Source organism: Netta rufina (genome assembly GCF_964035555.1).
Source record: "Netta rufina genome assembly, chromosome: 9".
NCBI classification, from domain to species: Eukaryota; Metazoa; Chordata; class Aves; order Anseriformes; family Anatidae; genus Netta; species Netta rufina.
Window position 1 is genome coordinate 18311796 of NC_140132.1, and position 25588 is coordinate 18337383.

A 25588-nucleotide genomic window follows, 5' to 3' on the forward strand; every position below is an offset into this window, starting at 1 on the left:
TTTACATTTTATAGAGTAAATATTTATGCCAGTGAATTGTAAAAAGTTTCCAGTGTGTATTAACTTCTTTGTTCTAATTGTTTTAACTTCTTAGTGACCAGAAAATCTTAGCTTCTGTCTTCAAGATGATTAAAAAATGAATACTGAAGTGCTTTGGCAGGACACTCAGTCAGTGGTAAGGAAAAGAGTGCAGTTGATCTGAGCAGAGTATTCTGTTATTAAAGGAAATAAATCCCATTTTAAAGGACCTATCAACCAATGTGCTTATCACAGGTATATTCATTTCTGTTGATTATTCTTTCGTTCAGTCAGATCAGGAATTATTTGACTGTGTTCTATCTGTTCTGTTTGCTAAAAGCTCAACAATGCTGAATATACTGTGTTTACTGGAACAGTCAGTGGCAGTGGATTAAAGTCTGAACACAGAGCTTTTACACAAGGTGTGTTTTCAACAGATACCTAAACTGCTTGTATAATTATATTCAAAATTTTTACACATGAATGATTCACAGATAAATATCACTTAGTGTTTTTATGATACTGGAGCGTAGCCTCCTGCATAAGAATTCCATTTAGAGAGTAATATATGCTACTGAGTGTTGTCCTAGAGAAAATGGAGAAAGTTGAATGTTGAGTTGAATTAATCATGTTGTGTTTCACTTCCACTTAAAACCAACCAACCAAACACATTCTATAAATTCATTAATGCAACATTAATGAAAAACCATGATGCAAAAAAATAAAATTATGTGGACTGATTGTATTTCATGTAAGAAAAAAGCCTGGGTTCTAAAAGCAGTGCAGTATCTTTTGTGAGACACTTGATGTTAGGTTAAAACCTTGATTATACAGTGAATCCACTTTAAAATAAGCATGGATTTTCTGGTTGAATACCCCATATTTTTTGTTGTAACAGTAATAAGTAAGTAAAACACATTTATATGTCTAATGTCCTACTGAGTTTTTGAAATGATAATGGTAGCTGGATTTTAGCTTTAATCTGTTGTCCTTATAAACAATTCTGGTGCCAAAAAGTTTCTCTTGAAATGATAATCGGTCTCTCTGTGAATGGCAGTCACTCTGCTCACTTGAGAAGTAGGGAAAGCGGGAGGTGTTAACATGTGTAGAGCCAGCAAGCTGCAAAGTGTTTGGTGAAAAGAGACTGCTGCTGAGAGCTGCACCCTGTTTTTGCCCCTTTGTGAACAGAAGAGACCCTGGCTGTAGCCAGAGACCCCACGCATGTTTGCTGTCTTGTGCTCAGCATCCCAGAAACATAAGACATAGCCTCCTGCTCAGAGGTAAGTTGAGGTATAACATGAACTAGGAGAAAACTATTTTAAAATGGAATTTTTGTATACAAATGTAGTTAATGCATGTTCTCCTTGAGGTTTGCTCTACTGTATTGATGTTGATAGCTAGTCACAGGAATGTAGGTCACAGTTTGCCACTTAGATACCAGAAATTTAATGTTGGCTGGGTGTTCCCAAACTCTGGTTTTCTGTCATGACAGTGAGTAGAGTGGAAAAGGCTAAATGTGTATGACACATAAGACAGGAGGAAGAGCCGTCTTGTACTCTTGCTTTGTGTATCTTTCTTACTCTTGCAAATTGCCTACCTCAAAGCTCAGTCTCCCATACATATAACTTAAATTACTGTTTCTTATTTGAAGAGCAAATGTGTGCCCTGAATTGGGATGATTTCTTTTTTTTATTAAGGTGAACAATTAAAGGTGGCACAGATAGAAAATCCCCATGATAGGGAAACTCATAATGTGTCTCCTAGAGTCTTGAAGTCACCCATTTCTAGTGAGGATGACGGGCTGTTTACAGTTAAAAGGTACAAGTTTTAATCATAAGATCATAACTGTGATGGCACTGTCTGGCTTATAGCTTGGAAAATTCCAGACCATTCTGTTTACAGTGATCATGCCTTGTTTACAGAAGTTCTGAAATAAGAAAATGTCTGTATCTCTTATTGTCCTCTCAGTTTTTAGTTTATATTACTTACATATTCCGAAATCATGGCATTTTACCCTCAGTATTGCTACTTAGTTCCAAAAAATAAACAAGCCTTGCAGTCTGTTGCCTGTTAGGTGTCCTGGAATGTTGTATTTATACAGTCCTGCCAGGGTGCATGAGAAGTTTTCAGACTTTCCTAGATCTTGGGTTCACTGACCTGACTGCTCTTCCTTTGTCACATAAACCTGTCCTGCTTCCTCCCAGAGATAGTGCCATGTGGAACCCAGGTCCTATCAGTGCCTTGGACTGGGCATAATAACTTGTTAACCTCTTACGTAATGCAGGAAGGATGAAAAACTTGAAGGTGAACACCCTTCTCTGTGACCTGTTAACAACAATCTTCAGATATTGGCCGTCTGCCAGTTTTCAGGTTAAATTGCATAGACACCTACAGGACTCACTGTTTGTTTCCTCTGTGCTTTTTTTTTAAATAAAAATAAATATACGTACTCCAACTATATCCGTTGAACAGTGAGATAGGAGGAAACCATTGGGTCCATACCTCTGAATGCTAAGAAACTTCATTTCTTTAGAGTGGCATTAAAAATCCTTGTTCATGGGACTTTGTTCTCTTAGTTAAACATATGGTCAGTGTTTGCAGGAAAAGAGCCATAGCCATAAGCACTTTATGGCTACTCTACCAATGTAAGATAAATGTGTGGTTTCACTTTCTAGAGCATAAAGAAGCTGACAAAAAGGTGTAGGGGTTAGAAAGACATTTCTAGGCCAAGCTGTTCCAGGATTTTGTTATCCTTCATGAAGCTTTGGGCTTGTTCCTTAGAAAGTGCTGTAAGTGGAAGTTCTCTAAAAGGGGATTACGCTAAATGGTTCTGCGTTGACTTAACATGAGACTGACTTCTCTGTCTGCTCCAGAAGAGAGTTCCTGTCAGTCAATGTAAAACAGAGCAATGTTATATTCAGAATTATTAATTGTGCACATCCATGTACAATGAGATCAAAACATCACTGACATGTCTCTGGGGTTTGTATGAGATAATAAAACACGATTGAATCACAACAGAACAAACCAAGTATGTCACCCTTACAGTAAATTAGAGAAGTCGTCATGTTGCTGCGGTCACTGTGATTATACTGCATGCAGATTGCACAACTGATGATGTTTTCCCCTAGTCTGTATCACTGAATACGTGTCATGTTTACAAATAGCAGAGCTGTTTATCACTGGTCCGACTTGCTGTGCCATATTGGATGGAGTGGTACAAAAGTATGACGTGTAACGAGCCCAGTTTAGACAACATATTCTGAGTATGTGCAAATACTCCTTTTGGCATCTGCCTCGTGGTGTCTCTTGCTTTACAAAGATCTGTTTTTGCTCAGAAGCTTTAAGGGTGAGATTCAGACAGCACCCACATCACTGAAGTTCCCGATCTACTTCTGCAAGATGTAGAGCCAGCCAGTAGGCACAGCAGCGTAAATAGAATTGGGAAAACTGGACGGTGTCCTGAAGTGTATGCTGGGTGGAGTGCCATGTGTGGGGAGGATAACCCAGACAATGTAATCAAACTGGCTTAGGCACCAGATAGCCTGGCCATGGTAGCCAAGAGCTCAGGGCAGGCTAATTTCCCTTTGATTCTGTCATTTAGACGTACCCAAGGAAGCACTCTGGAAGTAAGAGCAGCAGAACATGTTGCCCCACTATGATCAACAACACAAGACTTAGGACTTAAATGGCAGTAGGAAGCCACTTCTTTTCTCATAGAGAGTTTTACCTTATAATGGAATTTTAACTGGAAAACAAACCAACAAACAAACATTTCTAATGCATTTCACTTCTCTTTTCTTTCGATTTCATTTGCTTTTCACTGAATCATCTACTTTTTTATGCGCTAAGAAGACCCTGCAAAGCAGGCAGAAACTCCCAGAAAACAAAGATAGTACGGTAGGAACAGTTCCTGGATATTAAAATATATTAAAGAACAACTTCCACCTGACCTGCAGCTAATTTAAAAATTGTTAATATGTAACCCAGACAGAAGATGAAAATAATGGATTTAACTAACAGTTGTAGCAATTGTGATTTTTTTTCATGCAATGTTTTTAAACTAGACTTAATTTGAATGCATAAAATCAGGTCTTCTAGATAATACCCATGAGTCTAATGATGAAAGTAGCAACTTACTAAACCTTACGAACATTCTTGCATGTGAAGTTCCTTGTGCTCTTAAATGTTTGTAACATTGGGCCTTCATTTATAATGAGTTTAATCTAAAACTCATCTGAAAACAAAGCAAAGACCCACAGTGATTTCAGTAGCTTTTTTAGGACCCATACAAGAAAAAACTAGTTAATGTTCAGGACTTTATTCAGTGAACAAAAAAAAAAAACAAAATGAAAAATCCTTTCAGAGTTGTAAATATCTTACATACAACTTGTTGAAAGCACAGGTAAAACAAAACACAGACGACGTGTCATCCTCCTCTTTCCCCCCAGTAAAAAACAAACTCCAACCAAACACCAAGAAACTCTGCAACACAGAAAACCAGCAAGAGTAATAGACACTAAAGAAAGAAGTCGTTTAAAAATCCTGTCTTTGTCCTGAGGAATCCACCACAACTGCAGTTCATCTCCGATTATTGTTACACGTTGCAATAATTCTCAAGAAGTTCTAATTTGCATCTTCAGATTGCAGGAGGGCTGTCACAGCACGTTATAGTGATGGCAATTAGCTATCTCCAGGAAATAAGTTTTCATGTTTGGCTTTGTCTCTCCTGCTGTGGTTCAGGTTGACTCTGCCCCTGTAGCGGCTGTTTACACTGGCCACTTTGTAGCCATCCTTGATTTCAAAAACAAGTTTTCAGAAGGATTTAAGGTACCCAGGCAACTATCATCTCTTGGGAAAGCTGAATTCCCACTTAGCTCTGAATATCTAATATCATGACAACTCTTAGTTTTACTGTTTTGGTGCACCAGTATGATGGAACATCACAAGTCCTGCTCAAATACTCTCTCAAAAAAATTCTCTCTCGCAATATTGTTTTTACTCTTTATATTCCATCTAAGCTTAGATCTGATTTTCAGCGAGTGCAATATGTGAGAAGTGATTCAGACCCTTCTGGACAAAAAATCATGTATGTAACCCCTGGATATCCATCACAAAGCAAAAAGAATTGGCTTTCTCAAGTGAAGTTTCTGTGGTGTGTGCGACCGTACCAGTCATGTAATGTAAATACAGAAGCTTCCATAGCTCCCAGCTCAGCAGGAGATGCAAAAACAAAGATCAGATATCAACTCTTTGTCCTTCACATCTAGGAGCTTGCCACCGCTGCGAGTTTTATCAGCAAATACTCTGCTTCCCCAAACCTCCTCAGCTGCCAGAAGTCTACAGTGGCTAGAACAAGCTTCCCTGGGGGAAAAAACCAACAACCTACAACTGTCTGGTGTACTGGTACAAACTGTGACTTAACCCTAACAACCTCTTTTGCTGATGTCTGTGCAGAAAAGGCTACAACTTTTGATGGCAACTTGTAAACAACAGCACCCAAAAGGGATCATGACCTTGAGACCTTGCAGAAGGATCTTGCAAGCGTAGAGGTGGTCCCATCCATCAGAAAATGCCTGTAAAGCTGCTGCCCTGAAATTTCACCTCTCCCAGCTCTCTGCAATGCTTTCAGCCTCCTTTGGAAGTGTGTTCTGAAAGGCCATGGGATGGTTCCCTGGTTTCTCACCCCAAAATGCAGGCTCTGCCATTAACCGCGATTCAGCCACTGGTAATGTACACTCAGGTGCACGTTACAAAATCTAGCGTTGATGTTTCTGGCTGGAGTACTGAGCAGGCAGACTCACACCACACAAAGCGGTACCAGAAGTGGTACCACTGTGCTCCTACCAACGAGGGCTCTATGCAGATGCCAATTTTCCCCCTGCTTTTCCCTTTCCACCTCTTTTTACCCTTAACACGCTCACAGCGAGGGGCTACCTCAGGGCACCCCTCAGGCGCTGCCTGCCCTCAGCAACCACCCCGGGGCTGACGGAGGAGGCTCCCCTCGCACCGTCCCAACGTCCTTTAGTCCATTTTTGATTATTTTTCGACCCAACGCGCCCTTTTCCCCCTCAGGAACCGCGAGGCGGCGGGCGGGACCCCTCACCCCGCTATCCCCGTGGGCGAGCGGGGCCTTTCCCGCTCCTTTCCTCAGCCACCCCCGGCCCCTCAGCAGCTTCCCCCCCCCCATCCCGGGGCTTCCCCCGGCCCCTCACGGAGCCTCCCGGCCGGCCGGGCCCGGGGCCCCGCCGCACTGCGCATGAGCGGGAGGCGGCGGAAGGGCCCGTGAGGAGCCGGGAGCCGCCGCCGGAGGAAGCCGCCGCCGATCGCCGCCGCCGCCGCCCTCAGCGTCTGCCCGAGCCGGGAGGGAAGAGGCCCGCAGAGCCCCCACCATGGTGAGCGGCCTCCCCTCGCCTCCCCTCGGCTCCAGGCGCGGAGCCCAAGCGGCGCTAAGGGGGTAGGGGCAGCCGGGGCCTAGTCGCGGCGGGCCGGGGTGTCCCGGAGCTCCCGGCTCTCCCCCCGCCTCAGATTCTCTCCCTCAGGGCTTTGGGGCTCTCGGTCCTGCCGCTGAGGGGTTGGGGGCTGCTCCCGGGCAGAGCCGAGCGCCGGGGCCTAGGTTGGGGGGCGCCGGGCTGAGGGGGAGGCCTCCGGCCCGCGGGGGTCCGGCAGCTTTGTGCGGGCCCCGAGCTCCGGCAGCAGAGGGAAAGGAGAGCGGGGGGGTTGTGAGGGAGCCCTGGGACAGGGCAGGGGGCTGCCACGGGGGGCTCGGGGGGTTTTGGGGGCTGTGGGGGAGGCTCCGGGCCCGTTAAGCCTTGGGGAGCTGGTGGGGGAACTTGGCCGCTCTGCTCCTTCAAGGGTTGGTCGGAGGGTTTCTGGGGAGTCGCTTTGTGTGGTTTTGGTGAGGTGCTTTTGGTGTAAGTGGTGTAAAAGAGGGCCTGGCTGTCCTGCGTCTGCTGTGCATTGTCCTGTCCCTAACAGCGAAGGACTTGTGCACTCGAAAATCACTTGACTTTCTCCTTTCCCCTCTGGAGGGAAACCACGCTGCTGCTATTTCTGTGTGCTTGAACAAAAGGTGATGATGTTCCCGAGTGTTAAATAAGGGATCCTCGCTGGCTTGTAGCATCCAGTGTCTTATGTACCTGAGGGAACGTGTTTATAGTCGCACTTCTAGGCCTCTTCTGTATACAGAAGTTGTACAGCTTTAACTACATCTGTAGGCTTAAAGTAGCACAACTTTTCTGTAGAAGCTGCGTTGCGTTAGGAAAGGTGTAGGAGAGAGGCTGAGATCTACGCTGCACGTTTGTTGGTATAAAGATATCTTACACATGCAGCTAATATGATTCTGGCAAGCAGTGTTCAGAGCGTATAAAAAAAAAAAAAAAAGTACACCTCTAGCTGATGGGGTGATGTTGGCATGAAAGTTTGGTTAGCCAGGATTTAAATTAGTGGTGTGGTACGTAGACCTCTAATAAACCTGTCACTGTGTTACCAATATAATTTTTAATTGAATAGTTTTATGTAGATCTTCCTGTGAATTTTCTTAAGGGAGCTTGAAACTAAGGTTGAGGCTGTAGAGGTGTCTGACAGTAATTCCGCAGCTCTCGGGACTGTCCCAAATAACTGTTCCCTAGTAATGTTACACAACTTCTAACAAAGACTTTTTTCCCATAAAAATCACCTAGAGCCATCTCACGGTGTATCTGGTGTGAGCATACAAAATAAATACACGGCTGATGTCTTGTGTGAACACTTATTTTCGGTTTGCTCTGTGGTTAGGGATATAAATTGAACAGCGCTGTTGTAAATGGCAGTGTAACAAATATTATGGCAATATAACAACAGGCGCATCAAACTGAACAGCCTTTTGTGAGGAAATGTAGAATCCGATCTGCTTTGGCTTCTCGGAAATACTGAAGTGAGGAGCTAGCAGATAGGCTCCGTGGAACAATCCTGCCCAGAGAGATGTATTTATCAGACGGGAGCGAGTACCTGAACGCTCTGGTTGTGGCCCCAAGCGGGCTGTTCGGCACTGTGTTTTCCAGGTCGTGCTTGTTGGCTCCAACACCTGGGTGAAAGGATGTCATAGGCACTGAAGCAGGGCTAAATGACAGGCTGTGGGTTTTATAGGTTATAAATATAGGTATGAAATGTTTCCAGTGTCCAAGGTTCTGCAGCTACGCCTGTTCTGTCAAAATCCTCTAGTAGGGGAAAGAGCAGGGAGGCTTCTTCCCAGGGATCTGAAAATCTCACCCAGAAGCACACGGTTGGACATCCCGTCCTCCTGCCTGCATGCATGGCTGCTCTGGCGAGTCCTTCCAGTGGCTGGGGCAGGTTCCTGGGGCCGGCTGCTCGTCCACCACAGCTCGTCCCGTGCTGCCATCGAGGCTCCTGCAGCCGAGCTCTGGCTCCGGCTCACCTGAGCAGCGCTGACCATTGGGGCATTTCTGGTGCTGATGGTCTCACCGGTGTTCCTCCCGTCGCTGCTGTCAGGACAAAGTTTCCTGGTGTTGAGTTGTCTTTGTCCGACACCTGGAAGGGAGGCCAGCGTGGCAGCCTGTTAGGCTCGCTCTGGCGTTTTAGTTAACTTGAAAAGCGCTTTCTGTCCAGCTCGCAGCGCTCAGGTACGCTGCCTGGCAGGGTTCCTGGGGCCACTGGCAACTGTGTGCCTCTCCTCCCCGTGTTTCCATTCCATCTGAGCACATCCCGTAGCAGTGGTCACCTTTTGCCATGTCTGTTGTGTTGCTGCTTCAGCTCGGTTACTTCAGACGAGTAATGTGCCTGCCACTGCTGACAGGGTTGCTGGCAGCAAGTTGATCCAGCGTACCCCGAGCCATCCTCTGAGGAGGAGAGCTCCCAACTTCGCTGTTGTGAATGATTTAATGGATTTAGAACTGTGTGATACTCCAGGCAAGCATGCACCTAGATACAGAACCTTTATCCAGAGCCAAAAGCCAACCTTCCCTGTATTTACAGGATCTCTTATATTGTCCAGTTTGTGCTCTCCAACAAATATTTCTGTGCTGATAAATGCATCATTCCTTAAATACATTATTTCTTAGTGCAAACCTCAGGTGACAGGAAGTTGAAGTTCTTGTAATACTGAATTTTTAAGTGTCTGACACTGTCCTGTAATGTTATTGTACTTCATGACATTGTTATTTAGTGTTTCACCCAACGAGCTATTCTGCCTGGCTGTTTTTTTATGGTGCATATTCATGTCTGTAGTAGTTTGTTGATATTAAATGTTTGGTGTCGGTTCTCCTATAGTAAAACTTGTGGATTCTTGGCATCATATTTAGGACCAAGCAGTCTGAGTGCTAGACAAGATGGTGCATGATCTTGTTTCCTCTCCCTGCTAACCAGAGAACCCTTTGAACTTGCACTGTAAAATCGCTTTTAACTGGAGCCATGAAAAAACTGTTCGGGAATATGAACTACTCTGAGAACAAGGTGTGAAATTTATTATGTAGCTCTTGATACTTTACTCGTGTTTTATGGTGCCAATGCAAATTCAGGGTATAAAAACAGCTTCTAATGGGTGAACAGAGCTTCTAATCTGGAGCAGAGTTAAGAGTGCTGAACAACTGACAGCTTTTTTAAGTTGAAAATGCCCAGATTTTTGGTGTTCCCTTTATCTCTCAGGTTAATGTCAATTGCCCTAAAACTCTACTATACCTACTGCTTTCCTCTGGGTAGCTGCCTGTTATTGCTCTACTGTGAAACACTTTCAGCCTGTATGCATGTACAGAAATCATTTTATCCACTAAACTTTAGAGGGTGTAAAAAGCAACTTTGATTTTCTGTTGCCTGTGATTTTCTCTTTGGGTTTTGTATATCAACAGGCCTTGTAAATGTCGGTTTTGTTCTGTTCCACTGCAAACAAATGGATTTCAAGTCAGTTTCAAATAGCTTAAAAATCTCTTTACAGTCTTCCTTTGCGTGCCCCTTTTTTGGGTAAAAAAAACCTGCTGTAGAACATAAAATTTCGTTGAAGGACACGTTTATTTATATTGTACAGAAAATACAGCTATTTAATCGTCTGTGTTGTTAACTTGGATTTAACGTGTTTTTATGTATATATATGTCATTGAAATTGGATTAAAATCTAATTACGTGTATTCATAGCCTTCTGGCAGAAGTAAGTTGTAATTAACTTTTGTTTTCTTATCAGACAAAGAAAAACATTCACGATTTTGCGTTTTAAGCTCTAGCCGCGGATTTGTCAAATCGAGGCAATAAACAGATTACTTGCAGGCATCTTGTACGTTCCTCTGGCTATAGTGCAACGTGGAGTGATTCAGACATAGCAGGAGGAATACTCTTCTGAGCACGTTTTGAGGAAGGAATATTCTTTGTGTGCACACAAAGACGCGGCAGAAGTGGCGGTCGTGGTCTGTAAGGTAACCGCGTGCACAGACCCGTGCCGTGCGTGGGCTGACGGTATTTGGCGTCTGACCCGACGTCACCAGGGTCCTTTGAAAGTGCATGGATGCTTCCTGCAGCCAGGTATCTTGCTAGGGTTTGGAGGGGGTGAGGCTATTTTAGAAAAGGCTTTTACCTGTCACCCGCATGAGAACCAGAGAGGCTTTTCTTTGAGTCCAAACTGCGAGAAATGCGCAGCTGCCCCATCGTTCAATTCCCGTAGTTAGCAGGGAAATTAGCAAGAGGCAGATCCACTGAGTGTGGGGAAGCAAAGCAGACTTCGACACTGAAAAGTGATACTGCAGATGCCTTTTTGGGGGCCGTAAGGAATTTGGGGCAGGGATAGATCAAACTGATTGTACACTGCTTGTCTGGCAGCCACACACAGCCGTGAAGCCAAGTCCAAGAGCAGCGTTTCGGTAGGAATCCAAAGGCTCTCTCCAGCCCTAGCAGTGCGGGACGAAGGTTGTTTATGTTTCCCATGGACGTTATCCAGGGGAGTGGAGCCCTCGTACGGCTGCTTGTTATCCAGGAAACGGTGGTGACCGGTGTGTAGAGTTGATTTCTGAATGTGAGGTGGCTAAACACTGAGTGTAGAAGATGAGGAAAAATAACCGTGTAAGCAGAGTTGGCAGGTCACTTCCAGCATTTGCTTTTGGCCTCGACTGGGAAAGCTTGCAACCCTAGTTGGAAGGAGTAGCAGTCTGAGGCCAGAAAGGGGAAAAAAGACCAAAGTGTGGATTTTATTTTATTTTATTTATTTTTTATTGTTCACTGAAGTATCTAATAGTGGTCACAACTAAGAATGGGTTATTGAATTAGAATCATCAACTTTGGTGCTAGATGGGGAGAGGGAAGTGTTCACTTTAACATAGCATCAGAAGTTGCAAGGAAAGATAAAAATATTGTGGAGCTATGAATCTACATAATGTAGCTTTCAATTTAGAGAAGTTAATCTGTGTTTCAAAGTTCACCTTTTGCCTCTTGTGACATCTGCATCGTAAAAGGTGGAATGGACACCGCGCAAACTTGATCGAAGGCGAGCTGGTCCAAGTTCTTCCTTTATCCCTTACCCTAAAGGGTAGAACATATTAGAAAATCTGTTGCGTTTTTTTTCTGTTGGTTTTCACTGGTGTATTTTAGCAAGAAATATATCTGTTAAATGCGATTCTGTCTTTCCTTTTAACTAGCATTAAAGTGGAGATATTTTAAATGGGTTGCATTACGTTGCGGCGCACACAGTTGCAGTGTAAGGTATTTGTTGCCTGATGGCTACAAGATTAAAGGCTGGAGGTGCTTGTGGCTTTGCTCTTGCACACTTAAAACAATAACAGACTGTTGGAGCTTGGCTGCTAGAAATAGCCCTTAAAAGTGCAGGAGGTTTGGAACCTGTTCCCGCCTGAAGTGTGGGTTTTTAATGGGTTGAAAGAAGAGCTCTGAGAGGATAACAAAAACGGCAGCAATTCCATCTCTTGCTGTCCTATCATAGGCTTCCAAGGAGTTGTCCAGTTGCTTGGGATGTGGAGGGTCTCATCCACCTTGGTAAGCTTCCGAGGGAGCATTCATCACATATAAAGGGCTTTGAGCTTCACTAAAAATAAAGTCATCTTTGACCAGTAAAGATAGAGGTATTCCAGAAAAAAATATACCCAAACAGTACGATTTATTGCATTTACAATATTAGCAAATGCTGTGTGTGCTATTGCCTGTTATTAGCTGCTTGACTCTTGGCAAATTCAGTGTTCTTTTTTTTGTTGTTGTTTTCAGAGTGTTTTTTATTGTTCCTGTTCAACTGGGGAATCCCAGGCACAGGAAGATCTCATGCATAAATAGGGTTAAACTTTTATCATAAACCCGAATCGATCTAATAAATTGCATACCATTTTTACGTGACAGCCCACAAAACCCACTACCTGTTGTGGTTTTCAGTGTCCGTGATGAACCCTTGTAAGCCTCTTCCTTGACCTTTCTGTGGTGTGTCCTAGCTTTTAGACTTTATCCTTGCAGCAGTAGGACAGAACAAAGCCTCTTTCTTGAGGTTTTACAGAATACTCGGTTTAAGAAGTGTTGTGCACCTTAGAAACTAATGATTAAAGGCACCAACTTTCTCAAAAAAAAAAAAAAAGGATGACCTGAGCTGCCTTTTTTCCTTTTTTCAAGTGTGACTGCCCCATAGCACAGCTGAGCCTGCGGTGACACAGCAGCCTGGCAGTGTGGAACTGATTTGGGGAAGCTGGTGATTGGTACAGAAAGTAAGACATGCGGCTGTTCCGTCTCCGTTTGGCATTTCATGCCGTGCTTTGCTTTAATTTGGCTGAATTTACAGAGCGATTTTAAAAACTCCAACTGCAAATTCATTCATCGTTCCTGGAAGTCCTGCCACATGGCTTACTCAGCATCAGCTGTCTGACTTTGGTGAAGGTCTCAGCTCGGTCCTGCTTGGTGCTCAACATCTGCCGTGCAGCACAAAGCCGGCCCCAGGTCCCAGCAGCAGGGCTGGAACCAGGCCTGAGAATTGGCCTTACAGAAGCATCTTCGTAGCTGAAGGTCCAATGTGAGAAACATGTTGGAGAGGCTGAAATAAAGAAGCAATGCATAGCTTTAGAAGTAATAGAGACCAGCATGGGTGTGTTGAAATCTGCAGCGGGAGTTGGAGACGTAGGGTTGCTTGGTGGCATCGTGGGTTTTAAGGCAACGTGCTTCTAGTGTGTTCAGGTGTTAGTGTAAACCCCATGCCTTGCCTGCTCTTATGAACTGTAATGTGCTCGTTCACTGTCATCAGGCTGGAGAAATGATGTTGAGTTTTAGGGCAGATTAATTTGTGTTCTGTTGGTGAGCTTTTCTAATGGCAGTGTGATTGGACACGAATTGTTCTCTGGAATGAGGAGCTCCAGCTCATACTTCTGACCCGTTCTTTCTTTGGCTGAGGGTGGTTTATAGCTCCTAGAGGTTGATATTTGCCTCTCTGTTTTTCCTTTACCCCTGGAGAAAGAGCCGTGCACTTGGAAATGGCAATAATGAAATGAATATGTAAATCCAGGTAGAATGCAAGGCAAACTACATGTGAGATATTTGTGCCATGTAAGAAGCACGATCCGGACCTGAGAAGCCAGGTCAGGGCTGAATTTGGATGTAGTGCAAGGGCTGTAAGATGGCTTTCTCCTGATCAGCAGTTAGCTTCGTGTAACTGATACCTTGGAAATACCACGTGTGCTTCTCCTCAGCAAAAATATCCCTGGGAATCTCCCTGCAGCAATAAATGTTGGGCAGCAAACTCCCCACTCGGTTTTGGGCTGGAGCAGGGCAGCTGGTCCTGGCTCGAGCCAAGGGCCGGATTCTGCAGCTTTCCCCAGCTAGCTGCTTCCCTGCCTGCTGCAGGTGAAGTTCTGTGCCTTTTTTTCCTTTTTTTATAGCTTCAGTTGCTGCACCTGTGAAATGGAGACAATGCCTCCTCGCAGGAATGTTTGGCAAATCGTGTAGGTGGAGCTGAGCACCTTCAAAGTGAAAAATTCTCTAAATTGGTCTTTTAAGGTATTTCAGCGCGTAGCTCCCTGAAACATCTGAGCCAGTGCAGTGCCTTGCTGCCGCCTGGGGTTACCTGATCCTGGCAGCGTGGTCTCACAGCAATTCCTGCTGCCCCCAGTGGTTGTCCTCCAGTCTTTTGGGGTGCATGGTATTCACCCCACATCTCTGGGAGGCCGGTACTCTGGGGTGGGACGAGTGCCAGCCTCTCTGTCGGTGATGGTGAGCCCTGAAATGGCCTCTTCTGCACGAGGACTTCTTCCCTTTGAGTTGGTATTTGCTGTCTCTGTTGAGGCAATTAATCTGTCAAGTATTTTGATAGCCACAGGCTTTACTTAAGCATTTAAATTACCTGTTCTTGGTAGGCGTACCATTTGGCCATTAAGAAAAAATGCTTTTTTTCTTTTTCTTCTTAAAAATTGGTTTAAATACAGTCAGGTGTAAGGAGGGACACATTTGTGAATTTGCTATGCCCTCTGGTTCTCTCTCAAGATATGCAATAATAATACTCATTTTTAACTTCTTTGATTGCTTTGCCAGCGTGGTTTCTGTGATGATTCAGCTCAGTTTTGTTATCTTCATTCTAGGTATTTTACACGGTAAGTTTGAAACACATACTGGTGTGCATTGCATATGCAGCAGTAAGAATGCATCCCTCTTACACATCCAAGAGGTTCTTTGATCTAACTGTACCAAAACACATAACAATCTGTTCGCATATAGAACAATATCTGTATCTTCTAATTTAGCAATTAAAAAAAAAAAGTGCTGTTTTTAAGTGTCTGTTGCTAGAAAGAGCCTTAACTGCTGGGGAAAATTGTACTGATTTAAAAAAAAAAAAGTACTGAATTTTTTCCTTCTGATAAAACATTTATAGTTTCGGTGTTGTCTGTTTTTGCTAGAACAAGTTGAAATCATCACAGAAGGATAAAGTGCGTCAGTTTATGGTCTTCACGCAATCTAGTGAAAAGACAGCGGTGAGTTGTCTGTCTCAGAATGACTGGAAGCTAGATGTTGCAACAGACAACTTTTTTCAAAATCCTGAACTTTATATACGAGAGAGCGTTAAAGGCTCGTTGGACAGAAAGAAGTTAGAACAGCTATATAACAGATACAAAGGTGAGTACCCTGTGTCTTAAGCCCTATTTCCTGGTTGTATGTATTCTTAATTATGGTGTGTAAGGCAGAAGGGAAATATACGTAGGTTTCTGCTTTGACTTATACACTTTAAATACATGTCCAATTGTACAAGATTAGGGTTTGAAACTGGAATTGTGAGTACAGTGAGTAACTGTAATGGTCACTGTGGATTTTAGGTGACTCTTTTGGGGGAAGCATTTCACTTAGGAGTTGCTCCTGACAAAGGGTTGCATAACAATGACAGATTCTACCTGGTGCTTATTATCAGTGTTACAGTGAACAGTGTTCTGTTAGGAGAAAATGAAGTCTTTTTATCTGTTATACAGGCAGTGTTCAGCTGAGAGTATCCCACCACATACATTAAAGGGGATTCAGAACAGTAGAACAAATTCAGTGATTTACCTCTAAGAAAAAAAGTGCCAAATTCATTGTCGGTTTTTGTGTGTGGACATAATCCAGATACCATTTTGCTCAACTTTTCGTTGGCTTGTGTTAGCAGATTTTTGTTAGTGCACTTGAAACGTGAACATCTTACTTCCAGACAAGATGTAGATTGATTTCTTCGGGGAAAGGCATGTGCCTGGCTGGAATTGGTAATGGGGCAACGTAACTTTACTCTTGGAATTTAGCATGTCCAAACTCACGTGTGCTGGTGATGCCAGAAAATGCACAAAGCTCGTGTTGATTTAGTAGTTTATGGGAAGATTTGATTATTGTGTCACTACAGCTTATGAATGGACGCTGCAGAATTGTTTATAAAGATACCCCAAATCTTACTAAAGATGCCAGTAATTAAGTGTGCTGGTGGGAAAGGACTGCTCTTCTGTCTCTGGAATGAGTCAGAATATCATGCATGTTAGGCAGAAACCAAATCTTTGCTGTGCTTTTGTCTCTCAATAAAAATGACATAAGCTTCATTGTACGGGAAGCTTCATTGTTGAAACTTCCTCAAATGTTAAAGCTTAAGTATTGGAAGTACTAAACTAATTCTGTTTTTTAAAATACACACTTTTAAGAACTTATCCCAGAAATGATTTGAAAATGGTTTTCTCAAAGACTATTGTTGAATAAATGTAATATTTCCAAAATCGCTGTTTTTTTTTCTGTTGATGCTTACTTTTATACCCCAAAGATCCTCAAGATGAAAATAAAATCGGTATAGATGGTATACAGCAGTTTTGTGATGATCTAGCTCTCGACCCAGCCAGCATTACTGTACTCATCATTGCATGGAAATTCCGAGCTGCAACACAGTGTGAATTTTCAAAGCTGGAGTTCATGGATGGAATGACTGAGTTAGGGTAAGTGTGCAGTATTAGAGACTGTCGTGCCAGAAATTGGAACAGTCCTGCTCAGGGGAATTCAGAATCACATTGCCCTTTCAGACTTCAGAGGCTTTTCAGAGGCTAGCATCACTTGTCTGCCTCTGTAAAAATGCATCCGCTGTCCGTGTGCTAGATGCTTAGTGACCAGCAAAAGGAAGGTGGGTTTGAGTGCTGCTTGCCTTGGTTGCGTGAGTTAGCTGCTGTAGAGTTATTCAAGGAGGCAAAGCAAGGTTGTTGGTCGGCAGTCCAGCATACCTGAGTTATGCCTGTGTAGTGTGAATATAATAATCTTTATCATGTTTTTCTAAAGATAGTGGAATAATAATTTGGAATAATAATAAAAATATGGAATCTGATCCATAAGCTAGTATGTGCAAATGGCAATGTGAAGAAAGAACAAAGAAATTGAAATGTTTTATAAATACAGACTAGCCTGATTTTGTTTGTTTGTTTGTTTTTGTTTTGAGAACTGTGTTGTATTCCATGGAAATGTTATAAAAGACTTCTAAAGTTGTGTCTCTTACAGCAAAACGAATAACACACAAATAAACATGCTTTTTAAAATGCAGATGTGACAGCATAGAAAAACTAAAGGCTCAGATTCCTAAAATGGAACAAGAATTAAAAGAGCCGGGAAGATTTAAGGATTTTTATCAGTTTACTTTCAACTTCGCAAAGAATCCGGGACAGAAAGGTTTAGGTATGTATTCTTAATCATAAACATTTGTGCACAGACATGTGGAATGACTGATGAAAGCAGTAAGTGAAAGTATTACTGTGATCCCATGAGTCTGAAAGGTAACCTCTCTTGTAATAAAATACATGTTATTGTGAAAGATAGGTGTCAATGTCAGATTTTCAAGGTGATAGAAATATCTGTGTAATTAATATATTAGACTACAAAATTTTATGAGAGGGTTTATTCTCTTATGAAGAGTGTGTGAAATTCTCAGTGAGCACAATGGATTGCGGTCTTACATTAAAGGCATAATTACACCATTTGGAACTTGCAGCACTGAACAAATTAATTAAATTTTCACTTTTAGGGTAAATTTAAGCTGTAAAACTGATTTCCATATGAATGTACTTGTACAGAGTCTCTTGTATCACCAAAAATGTGTGCAAATGCCTTTGCAAAGTAGAATTGGAATAGTACACATAGATTTTTATATCCTAGGCTTAGATGCCTTTTGCTGTTGTGCCTTCGGTAAAAGGTGCTTGCCTTCAGCCTTTTTTCCCCTTGGTTCAGTGAATGTTTTTCCTTTCTTTCATTATTTCAGAGCTCTTCTACTGATTGTTCTTTTCATTACATAATAGGTGAAATAGAAGAATTGCTTATTAAAAATAACTTAAAAAACATAGCTTTGATTGAACTAAATGAACAAACTGTAAATTTGTCTATTCAAAACTGCAAAAGTAGAAGGAATCGTGCTTAAAAACATATGTAGCCAGATCTGAATCCTGCAAATAAATGAATGGGCTGATTCTTACTTTCTGTTGCTACAAGTGTGTAGACAGTAAATCGTGAGCGGATGGAAGGTAAGTTACAGACAGAGTCAGTGTGTAACTGTTCACATCAGAGAACTGATTACAGTTTCTTCTGGTTACCATTGTGATGTTTGTATGTTATTCTTAATTTTTAAACAGCTTTAGACAGCAAGGAAAGCTTTTGCAAAATCCCTGTTAGGTGGTAAAAGTGAAATAATAAATTGCAATGAGGCCATAATTAATTGATCAGTTCTAGTTATGTTTCTCAAGGCTTCAACATAAGCAGGACTGTTTGATGTAGTAGTAGTTTGCTATTTTCCTCTCCCCATTTCTAAGGTATTAAGAAGACTTCCATTATATTTCTGCTTTTTTTTCTGGTACCTTGTGCTATATAGAAATGAATCTTTTGAGCATCCCAGACGGAACAGACCTCAGTAAAAATGGTTTACCAGCAAAACTTAACTCCCTTTCTTTTCTTTCCCATTCATCATAAAGGCTGTTTGTGCAGGTTAAGCTCTAACAGCGATGAAGAGAAGTATTTCTCAGATCCAAATAGCACAAATATATATATATCATATGCACACAGGGTAAGGTTTTCAGTGTGGCTCCAGAAGTGATGTAGAACTAAGCATAAATCTGGATGTTTACCTACCTTTTTGGTGCCAATAAATGCATGGTTCTAGGCATGAATTTACAACAGGTCAGAATAATTCTGGAAACCCTGAAGCAAAAGAATATCAGGGAAGTGCAGTGCTGAAAAGTAAGTGCTCCTAGTTAGGCAATTAATTTTGTACTGTCTAAATAGCGTCTTGTAGGCACTTGCAAATTGATTTTAATATATATTGGTCTCTAATCTTCTAAAAGTTGTGTAGTAGCTCAGGCACAGTTCTAGGAACATATGTCCTGTGCATAATTCCTTACTGCAGTGTAAATACTGTGGATGTTTTAAAAGTTCCTGTGATATCTGCATGTCACTTTAGAATACCTTTTAGCTGACGCTCATTGCAGACATTGTTTGCTTCTCCTGCATGCCTGTTTTGAGACTTCCATATTTGTTCCATACGTTTTTTTTCTGCGCTAGCAGATAATGAGAACGTTCCTGAGCGCTCTTTCAATTTTCTTAAGAAAATGTAAAGTTAAATGCTTACTTTATTATTTTGTGACTTCATAAAACATTCTAAAGCATGTAGCGTTGTCCAAATTATGTCTTCCCCCAGGAATAATCTGGAAGTTGTATATAAGCATGTCAAAATGCACAGCTTGTTTATAATGTTTGTTCTACAATGTACTCTAAATATGCAGAGATTTGATAACCTTGTGTTTTTTGTTATGTCTACCATTACTGCATCACAAGTAAATAAAACCTAGTTTTATGATCTGTTTCCTTGAGGAAGTGATCAATTAAATCTGAACTCTGAATCTATTTGCTTTTAGAAATCCAGTAGTTTAAGTTGAAAGCTAAATTGTGAATTTTTATGTATGGATTCTTTGAAAAAGAGCTACCTAGCCTTTATGCTCGTGAACAAGTTATCATTTTTGGATATTTAGTGATGCAGTGCATCTTCTGTTTAATTTAATGGAAACCCAACCTTAAGCCTTTAGTGTGAAATTACATCCCCTTGCCGCTGATTGAAAATCATCCACAAATTCTATTCATCAGTTTGGTCAGGAAGCATTATAACGTGTTTACACTGTCAGAGAAGAACTTCTTCTATCAAAGTTACCAAACAATTCAGAATCTTCCCCAGCAGTCTTCTATGTTCCCTCCAGCAGTGTAGAGTTGAGTCATTGTTTTGTTTGCTATTGGTTTCACCTCTAAGGTCCACCTGCCTGGTTTGTTTGTTTGTTTTTAATAGATTAGGGGTTGGGAGAAAAGTGAATATGTTTTTTTGTTTGTTTGTTTGTTTTTTTTTTTTCTTTTTTTTTTTTCTCATGAGGTTCAGTTGCTCGTGTGCCTCTTCTCTCTTCTTCCACAAGAGGATTGTTTTTGGAAGAAGAGATTTAAGAGGCTGCAGCAAGATGTAAGAGCTTCTATGAAAAAGGAGGTCACTTAGCTAGGTAGCCTTTTGTAGTTACTTTAATTACTTGATGATGGATACTGAATTCAGGTAAGATCACAGCATTTTATTATACAGTACAGAGATCCTCTTTAATTCCTGGTAGTGGAGATCGTGCTAGAGATCATGAGCTAGAGCTCATATACTTTTTTTTTTTGATCAACACATTACTGTGTGTCACTAATAAACAGTAAACACATGACATTTCAGCCTTTGGCAAGTACCATGGAGGCTTTTTTGTTTGTTTTCCCTCTTCATATGTTAGATTAACTAGTCTTCTCTCTAATTGCTGTGTTCTAACAGCTCCCACTGCTGACAGCAATGTGCAGTTGCCTGATAGGCAGCATGTTCTTATTCCTGAACTCTGTCAGGTTGCTCAGTCACCCTGAGAAATGGATTCAAAACAAGCAAGAACTTCACAGCGGTCATTGAAATGCACAAAGTGAAACCCATCATCTGCTTATGCAATAATTAATACTTAAATAAAGAATATCTCAAAGGGAAACCTGTTGCAGAAATGAACTCTTGTCAAAGGCCATCTAACAAAGCCAGCAATGTTGCACTGAAAATGAAACCATAAATACAATTATTATTAAACTACCTTTTTATATGTATACAAGTAAAACAAAGCAGATCATATTACAAAGTACTAAATTTTTGTCAAGTCAATAGTAGATTTAAGACAAATATTTCACTGGATTGTATGTAAAGTATTGTTAGATAGCAAAAAGCATATGAAATTGTGTTTTGAACATGTTGAATATGAATATGGGCAATTTTCAGTTCTGTATTCAAGTGACAGTTTCAAAATATGTAAAGTATTCACATAACAATTTGTTTATTTTGTAGAAGATTCACGAGTATATTTGCATCATTCATCTTTTTACTCTTATGTATATGCAGTTCATCGTAGATACCTCTTGAGATGTATTGAAATGCAAATCTCTAAGAGTAATATATTTTAATATTACAGATTTAGAAATGGCCATTGCCTACTGGAATTTAGTACTTAACGGAAGATTTAAATTTCTAGACTTGTGGAACAAATTTTTGTTGGTAAGTTTTAAGTCTTTACATAAGTGGGACTGCAGTAATTTCAAAACCTGAAATATAAATATGTTTATATTTTTGAGTAGATGCAATGGACTGTTTTGTTACAGATCCCAGACGCTGCACTTCATAATGTATACAAAAAAAAGATGTGTTCTGGGGGTATGATTGTGTCCAAGACAGTAAAAATGATTTTGTATATGTGTTCTTCATGCTTTTTTCTTGTATTTTCCACCCCTCCAAACAGGAGCATCATAAAAGATCAATACCTAAGGACACCTGGAACCTTCTTCTAGACTTTAGTACAATGATAGCAGATGATATGTCTAACTATGATGAAGAAGGTAAACATTTCCCTTTATTTTCATTAACTTCTGCGTTATGCTATGTTTATTGCTGTGTATCCGGCACAGATATCTAATAGTGTAATTAGAGAACATCGCTGGTGATCTAACGCTCAGAGTTAGAGCTACTTTAAAACATGTTGTTATCTGTTTACTGCGGGTTTAGAAAAGAAATGCTGATGTTTTCTTAAATCCCTGTTTACTCTTTTTTCCTTCTTCATGAGCTCAGGTGCTAACTCTTTCTTCTTGAGGAAAGACCCTCACATCTGTATTTAAAAACATGGATTCTCTGTCAGCGCAGTTTTTGGCATCTCCAACCAAGTAACTGATGTGTGGTCTATGCGTTTCCTTGTAGGGGTCCTCTGGTTATTGCATTTCTTAGTTTAGAATATTCTTGAAGTTTGATTGTTTTGGCTCAACATGAAGATTGGGCATGCGATAATACTAAAGTGAAACTGGCCACATGTAGGGGTTACAAAACATAAATAATTTTCTACAGCATGTGTTTCTTGTAAATTTTTGTATTGATTTTTTCATCTTCCAGTCCATCTGCAGCCAAGAACTGCTAATTACCTTCAATCGTTGGCGGCAGATCAGTTGAGTGGAGGAAACTAAACTTCTTGATACTTCAGAACTGAGGGGAGCAAACTTCTACAATTTTAATAATTATGAACAGTTCTCATTCCCTTTTCATCAAGCGAATGGGCTGCTGCCCATGATAAGTCAACACAGTTTTGGAAAGATTAAAGGCAGAAAAGACTGTTCTAATGATTCGGAGTAAAAATCCTTTCAGGAAAAAAACAACCCACCCACAATGTAACTTTCACGTGATAATGGTGCATGTGATCAAGAGAGTGGCATCTCTTTGGATATCACTGCCCGTAATATGAAAAATGTTCCTATGCGTTTCAACTACCCCTTGATAAGGAATATGGAAGAGCATATATAGTATAATGCCAGTTTCATAGGGCATCGGCTACTGGGGTGCATTTTGTTTTTTGGGGTAAGGCTACCTATGTTGATTCTAACAGATGAGCATTGCATGCATGCAAGATCATATTGTGAGCTGTAAATGCTGTAGCATGCTGTGACATGCTGCTACTTAAGCATAGGCTCCTTCATACGATGTTGTTGTTTTTTTTTTGTTTTGTTTTTTTACCTTGTTGATCTGATTTCTTATGTTCTGAGTCTTTTTTTTTTTTTTTTTCCTCTTTTAGGGGCATGGCCAGTTCTTATTGATGACTTTGTGGAATTTGCACGCCCTCAAATTGCTGGGACAAAAAGTACGACAGTGTAGCATTAAAGGACCCTTCTAGAGTGTACATAGTCTGTACAAATACCTGAAATGGAAAATTGCACAGTCAATTTCTGCTGGCTGGACTGAACTGAAGATCAATCCTCACAATGTGGCTGAGGGTTGAGACAAACCTTTAAGGATACATCTTGGACCATATCATATTTCATTCTTCTACTGGTGGTTTGGGCTTTTCTTCTAGTCTGGACCACTCTTGCCCGCTAAAATTCCAACATTGTGGATTTCATCATGGATTTTTTTTTCTTGTGTGTGGACCACCCTAGTTTCAGCTCCCATAAGTCCTAGAAGCTTTATAATTATTTTGAGGTTTCTGGTTTCACATAAAGCACAATGCTGGTCATCATCAGACAACTATTACATGGCATCTGAATTATACAGATCAACATCAAAACGATTTTTAAAAGAATCCTTAAATATACACTTGGGGCTAGTTGCAAAGACTATTGATAGCACTTCCTTTAAGAGTGATATATTTAAGTGTACTGGGTCTGATTTCTTTTTTTGTTTGTTTTTTTCTTTTCCGGAAAACTACAGGTATCGTCTAAGTGAGTTTGAGCATCTGGTAAAAACAATTACAGAAAGAAACAAGAAAAACCGAGGTTGTTGATACTGGGCTATCTAGGTGCCTATCTGAATGGTTTGATTGTACATCAGCTGACTGTGAGAGCAGTTGAAGTACGACACAACTACTGTGCACTTACAGCACCCGCATTTAATGTTCTAGTCGGCCTTCAGTGAGCGTCATTTGGATGAACAGTGTGCGTAAGGGTAGAATCTAGTATGCTCTAGGTTATTATCTAAGAAAATAGATTTCATTACAGTTTTGAAATGCTTATCTGTCTGTCAAAGGAAGGCTTTTTCATTTCTGTGGAAATCTAAAACTTGAATATGATGAATTTGTGTCTTAAGTTTGCTACACAATGCAGTATTTTAAATTCAGACATTAAAATTTTATGCTTGAGGTATGAAGAATCAAATGGCCCTGGTATAAAAAGAAGGTGGTGCGTTTGAAATGAAACTAGGTTTTGAAACCGTTATCCTGAGAAATAAGTTAAGTCTTTATAACATACAGGTACTGCTGTTATAGATGACACCCATTTTTAATTATTTTGTTGAGCTTTCCTTAAAAAGACATGTCACTGTGGTTGCCAAATATAGGAATGAAGAGTAAAGCGTTCCCAAACAGGCACAGATCAGATACAAAATACTACACTGGCTTAGTTTGCTTAAATTATTTTGTTGGTTCATCACTACTTCTCATTGTTTTACCGCATTTAACTAAATCAAGTTCATTTTGTTCAAAACAGGTTTTATCAGATGCGCTTCTTTATTTTTAATATTACAAGAGCTCGTGAGCTGCTTTTGCGCTAAACATGGTCTTTACTTCTCACTTAGTTATCTGTGAAGAGATTTGGTATCTTGAGATAAATACTACTCTGTAAAGCAAGCTGGAAACTACCAAGCTCCAGGGAAAAAAACAAAGACTATAGCTACAAATAAGGGTAGAGGTTTGAGTCCATGTGCTAAATAGTCCCACGGTAAGACCAGAATTATTTCTGAAATGAGTAATTGGTACTTGCACTAAACAGCAGAACACTTCTATGCAGATGCTAAAAGTATTTTAGGAAAAAAAAAATTGACTATTAAACTGCTAAAAATGCTTATTTCTGTTCTCTGAGGTTTGACCATGACGCTAGCTCCCCCTTATAGCAGTGCCCTTTTAAGAAAAATCCAGCTGTGCGTTTATTTCAAGAATACAGTTCCACAGAAACATTGCAGATTTTCTCCAGCTACTGGAATTGGCTATGCCAAAAAATGTGTGTTTTGCTGCTTTTCAGTATTTCCTTTCTAAATTCTGTGTAAATATAAATGGGGATTTGAAATTACGGGGAGGGTGTGTGTGTGGGGAAAAAGCTCTACAAGGTATCTATGCGTGCTGTTTTCTGTGTTGAGGGTTTTGGTACAGTTTCAGATTGATTTGTTCAAGTATGCTGTTTGGGAAGGAGAACTGACTTGGGTTTTTTTATCCCAATACAGACTTGTCCCTCAAAAAAAGTCTGAGATTGGGTAGTGGCATAATGCCGTGGTGTTTTAAAGAATATTCCTTTTGAATGCAAGATCTTTTCAACAAAATAGTGTTGTCATCAGTTTGGTACTACGTGCTTATAATTACTGTGTAATTATAAAGAAATACATAAAACTTTGACTAATTATGTTGCAGAAAAAGGTTATTTGTGCTATGATGGCATCATAGAATTTTTCAAAACAAAATTGAAAGAAACATTGATTTAACAGGGTGTTGTTCTAAGGACAAAATGCCTGGTTACAGAGAATATTTTGTACTGAAAAGTGCTCAGATGTGGCCATGTGTTTGTTTTTCCTTTATATATTTGTTTTGGTTTGTTTTTAAGAATGCAGACAGTTGCTTACTTGGATTGCTTTAATTCATAAGTGCTAATGTCCTCAATCTGATGATCTCCCCTTAATGGATCAATTTAATTTTGCCAAATGTCAGGAAAAAAAGGTAAACATCAAGTTTATAACCTGTTTTTATACATTAAATGTGTACAAAATTAGAAGTGCCCTGATATAAAACACTTAATCTCAAGATTATATTTAGTAAAAAGCATCATTTACATATCTCTGTAAGTTCAAATGTAACTTCTTACAATCCCTCTCATTACCAACAGAGGCAATAAAGCTCCAGTGAAATTGCCATGACTAAGTCTTCTCATGCATTGATTGTTTCAGCGCATTATTTGTGAGACTGTCCTAGACCGTCCTTTTAACCGGGGGAAAAAAAAAGTACGGAATACTTGGATCCTGCATGAAACATACATTCTATGGTGGGCAAGTCTTTTTTGGGGGAAAATAGTCTAAGAACTGATGCAACATCTTGCCTGCTGC

The 25588-nt window shown here is 40.7% G+C and overlaps 1 protein-coding gene across 2 annotated transcripts; it reads left to right on the top strand.

Moving 5' to 3' along the window:
• The first annotated feature begins 6296 nt into the window (after positions 1-6296).
• On the top strand, positions 6297-25402 carry DCUN1D1 (defective in cullin neddylation 1 domain containing 1). 2 transcript variants are annotated; one of them, XM_084291957.1, is made up of 8 exons: positions 6297-6413; positions 14865-15081; positions 16235-16403; positions 16997-17127; positions 20946-21028; positions 21270-21366; positions 22584-22649; positions 23216-25402. In XM_084291957.1, exons 1-8 carry the CDS (start codon positions 6411-6413, stop codon positions 23224-23226), a joined length of 777 nt encoding a protein of 258 aa, XP_084148083.1. In that variant the 5' UTR covers positions 6297-6410; the 3' UTR covers positions 23227-25402. The 2 variants fall into 2 exon arrangements, with proteins under 2 accessions (XP_084148083.1, XP_084148082.1); XM_084291956.1 differs by having other exon boundaries at positions 22584-25402.
• Positions 25403-25588: the final 186 nt, after the last annotated feature.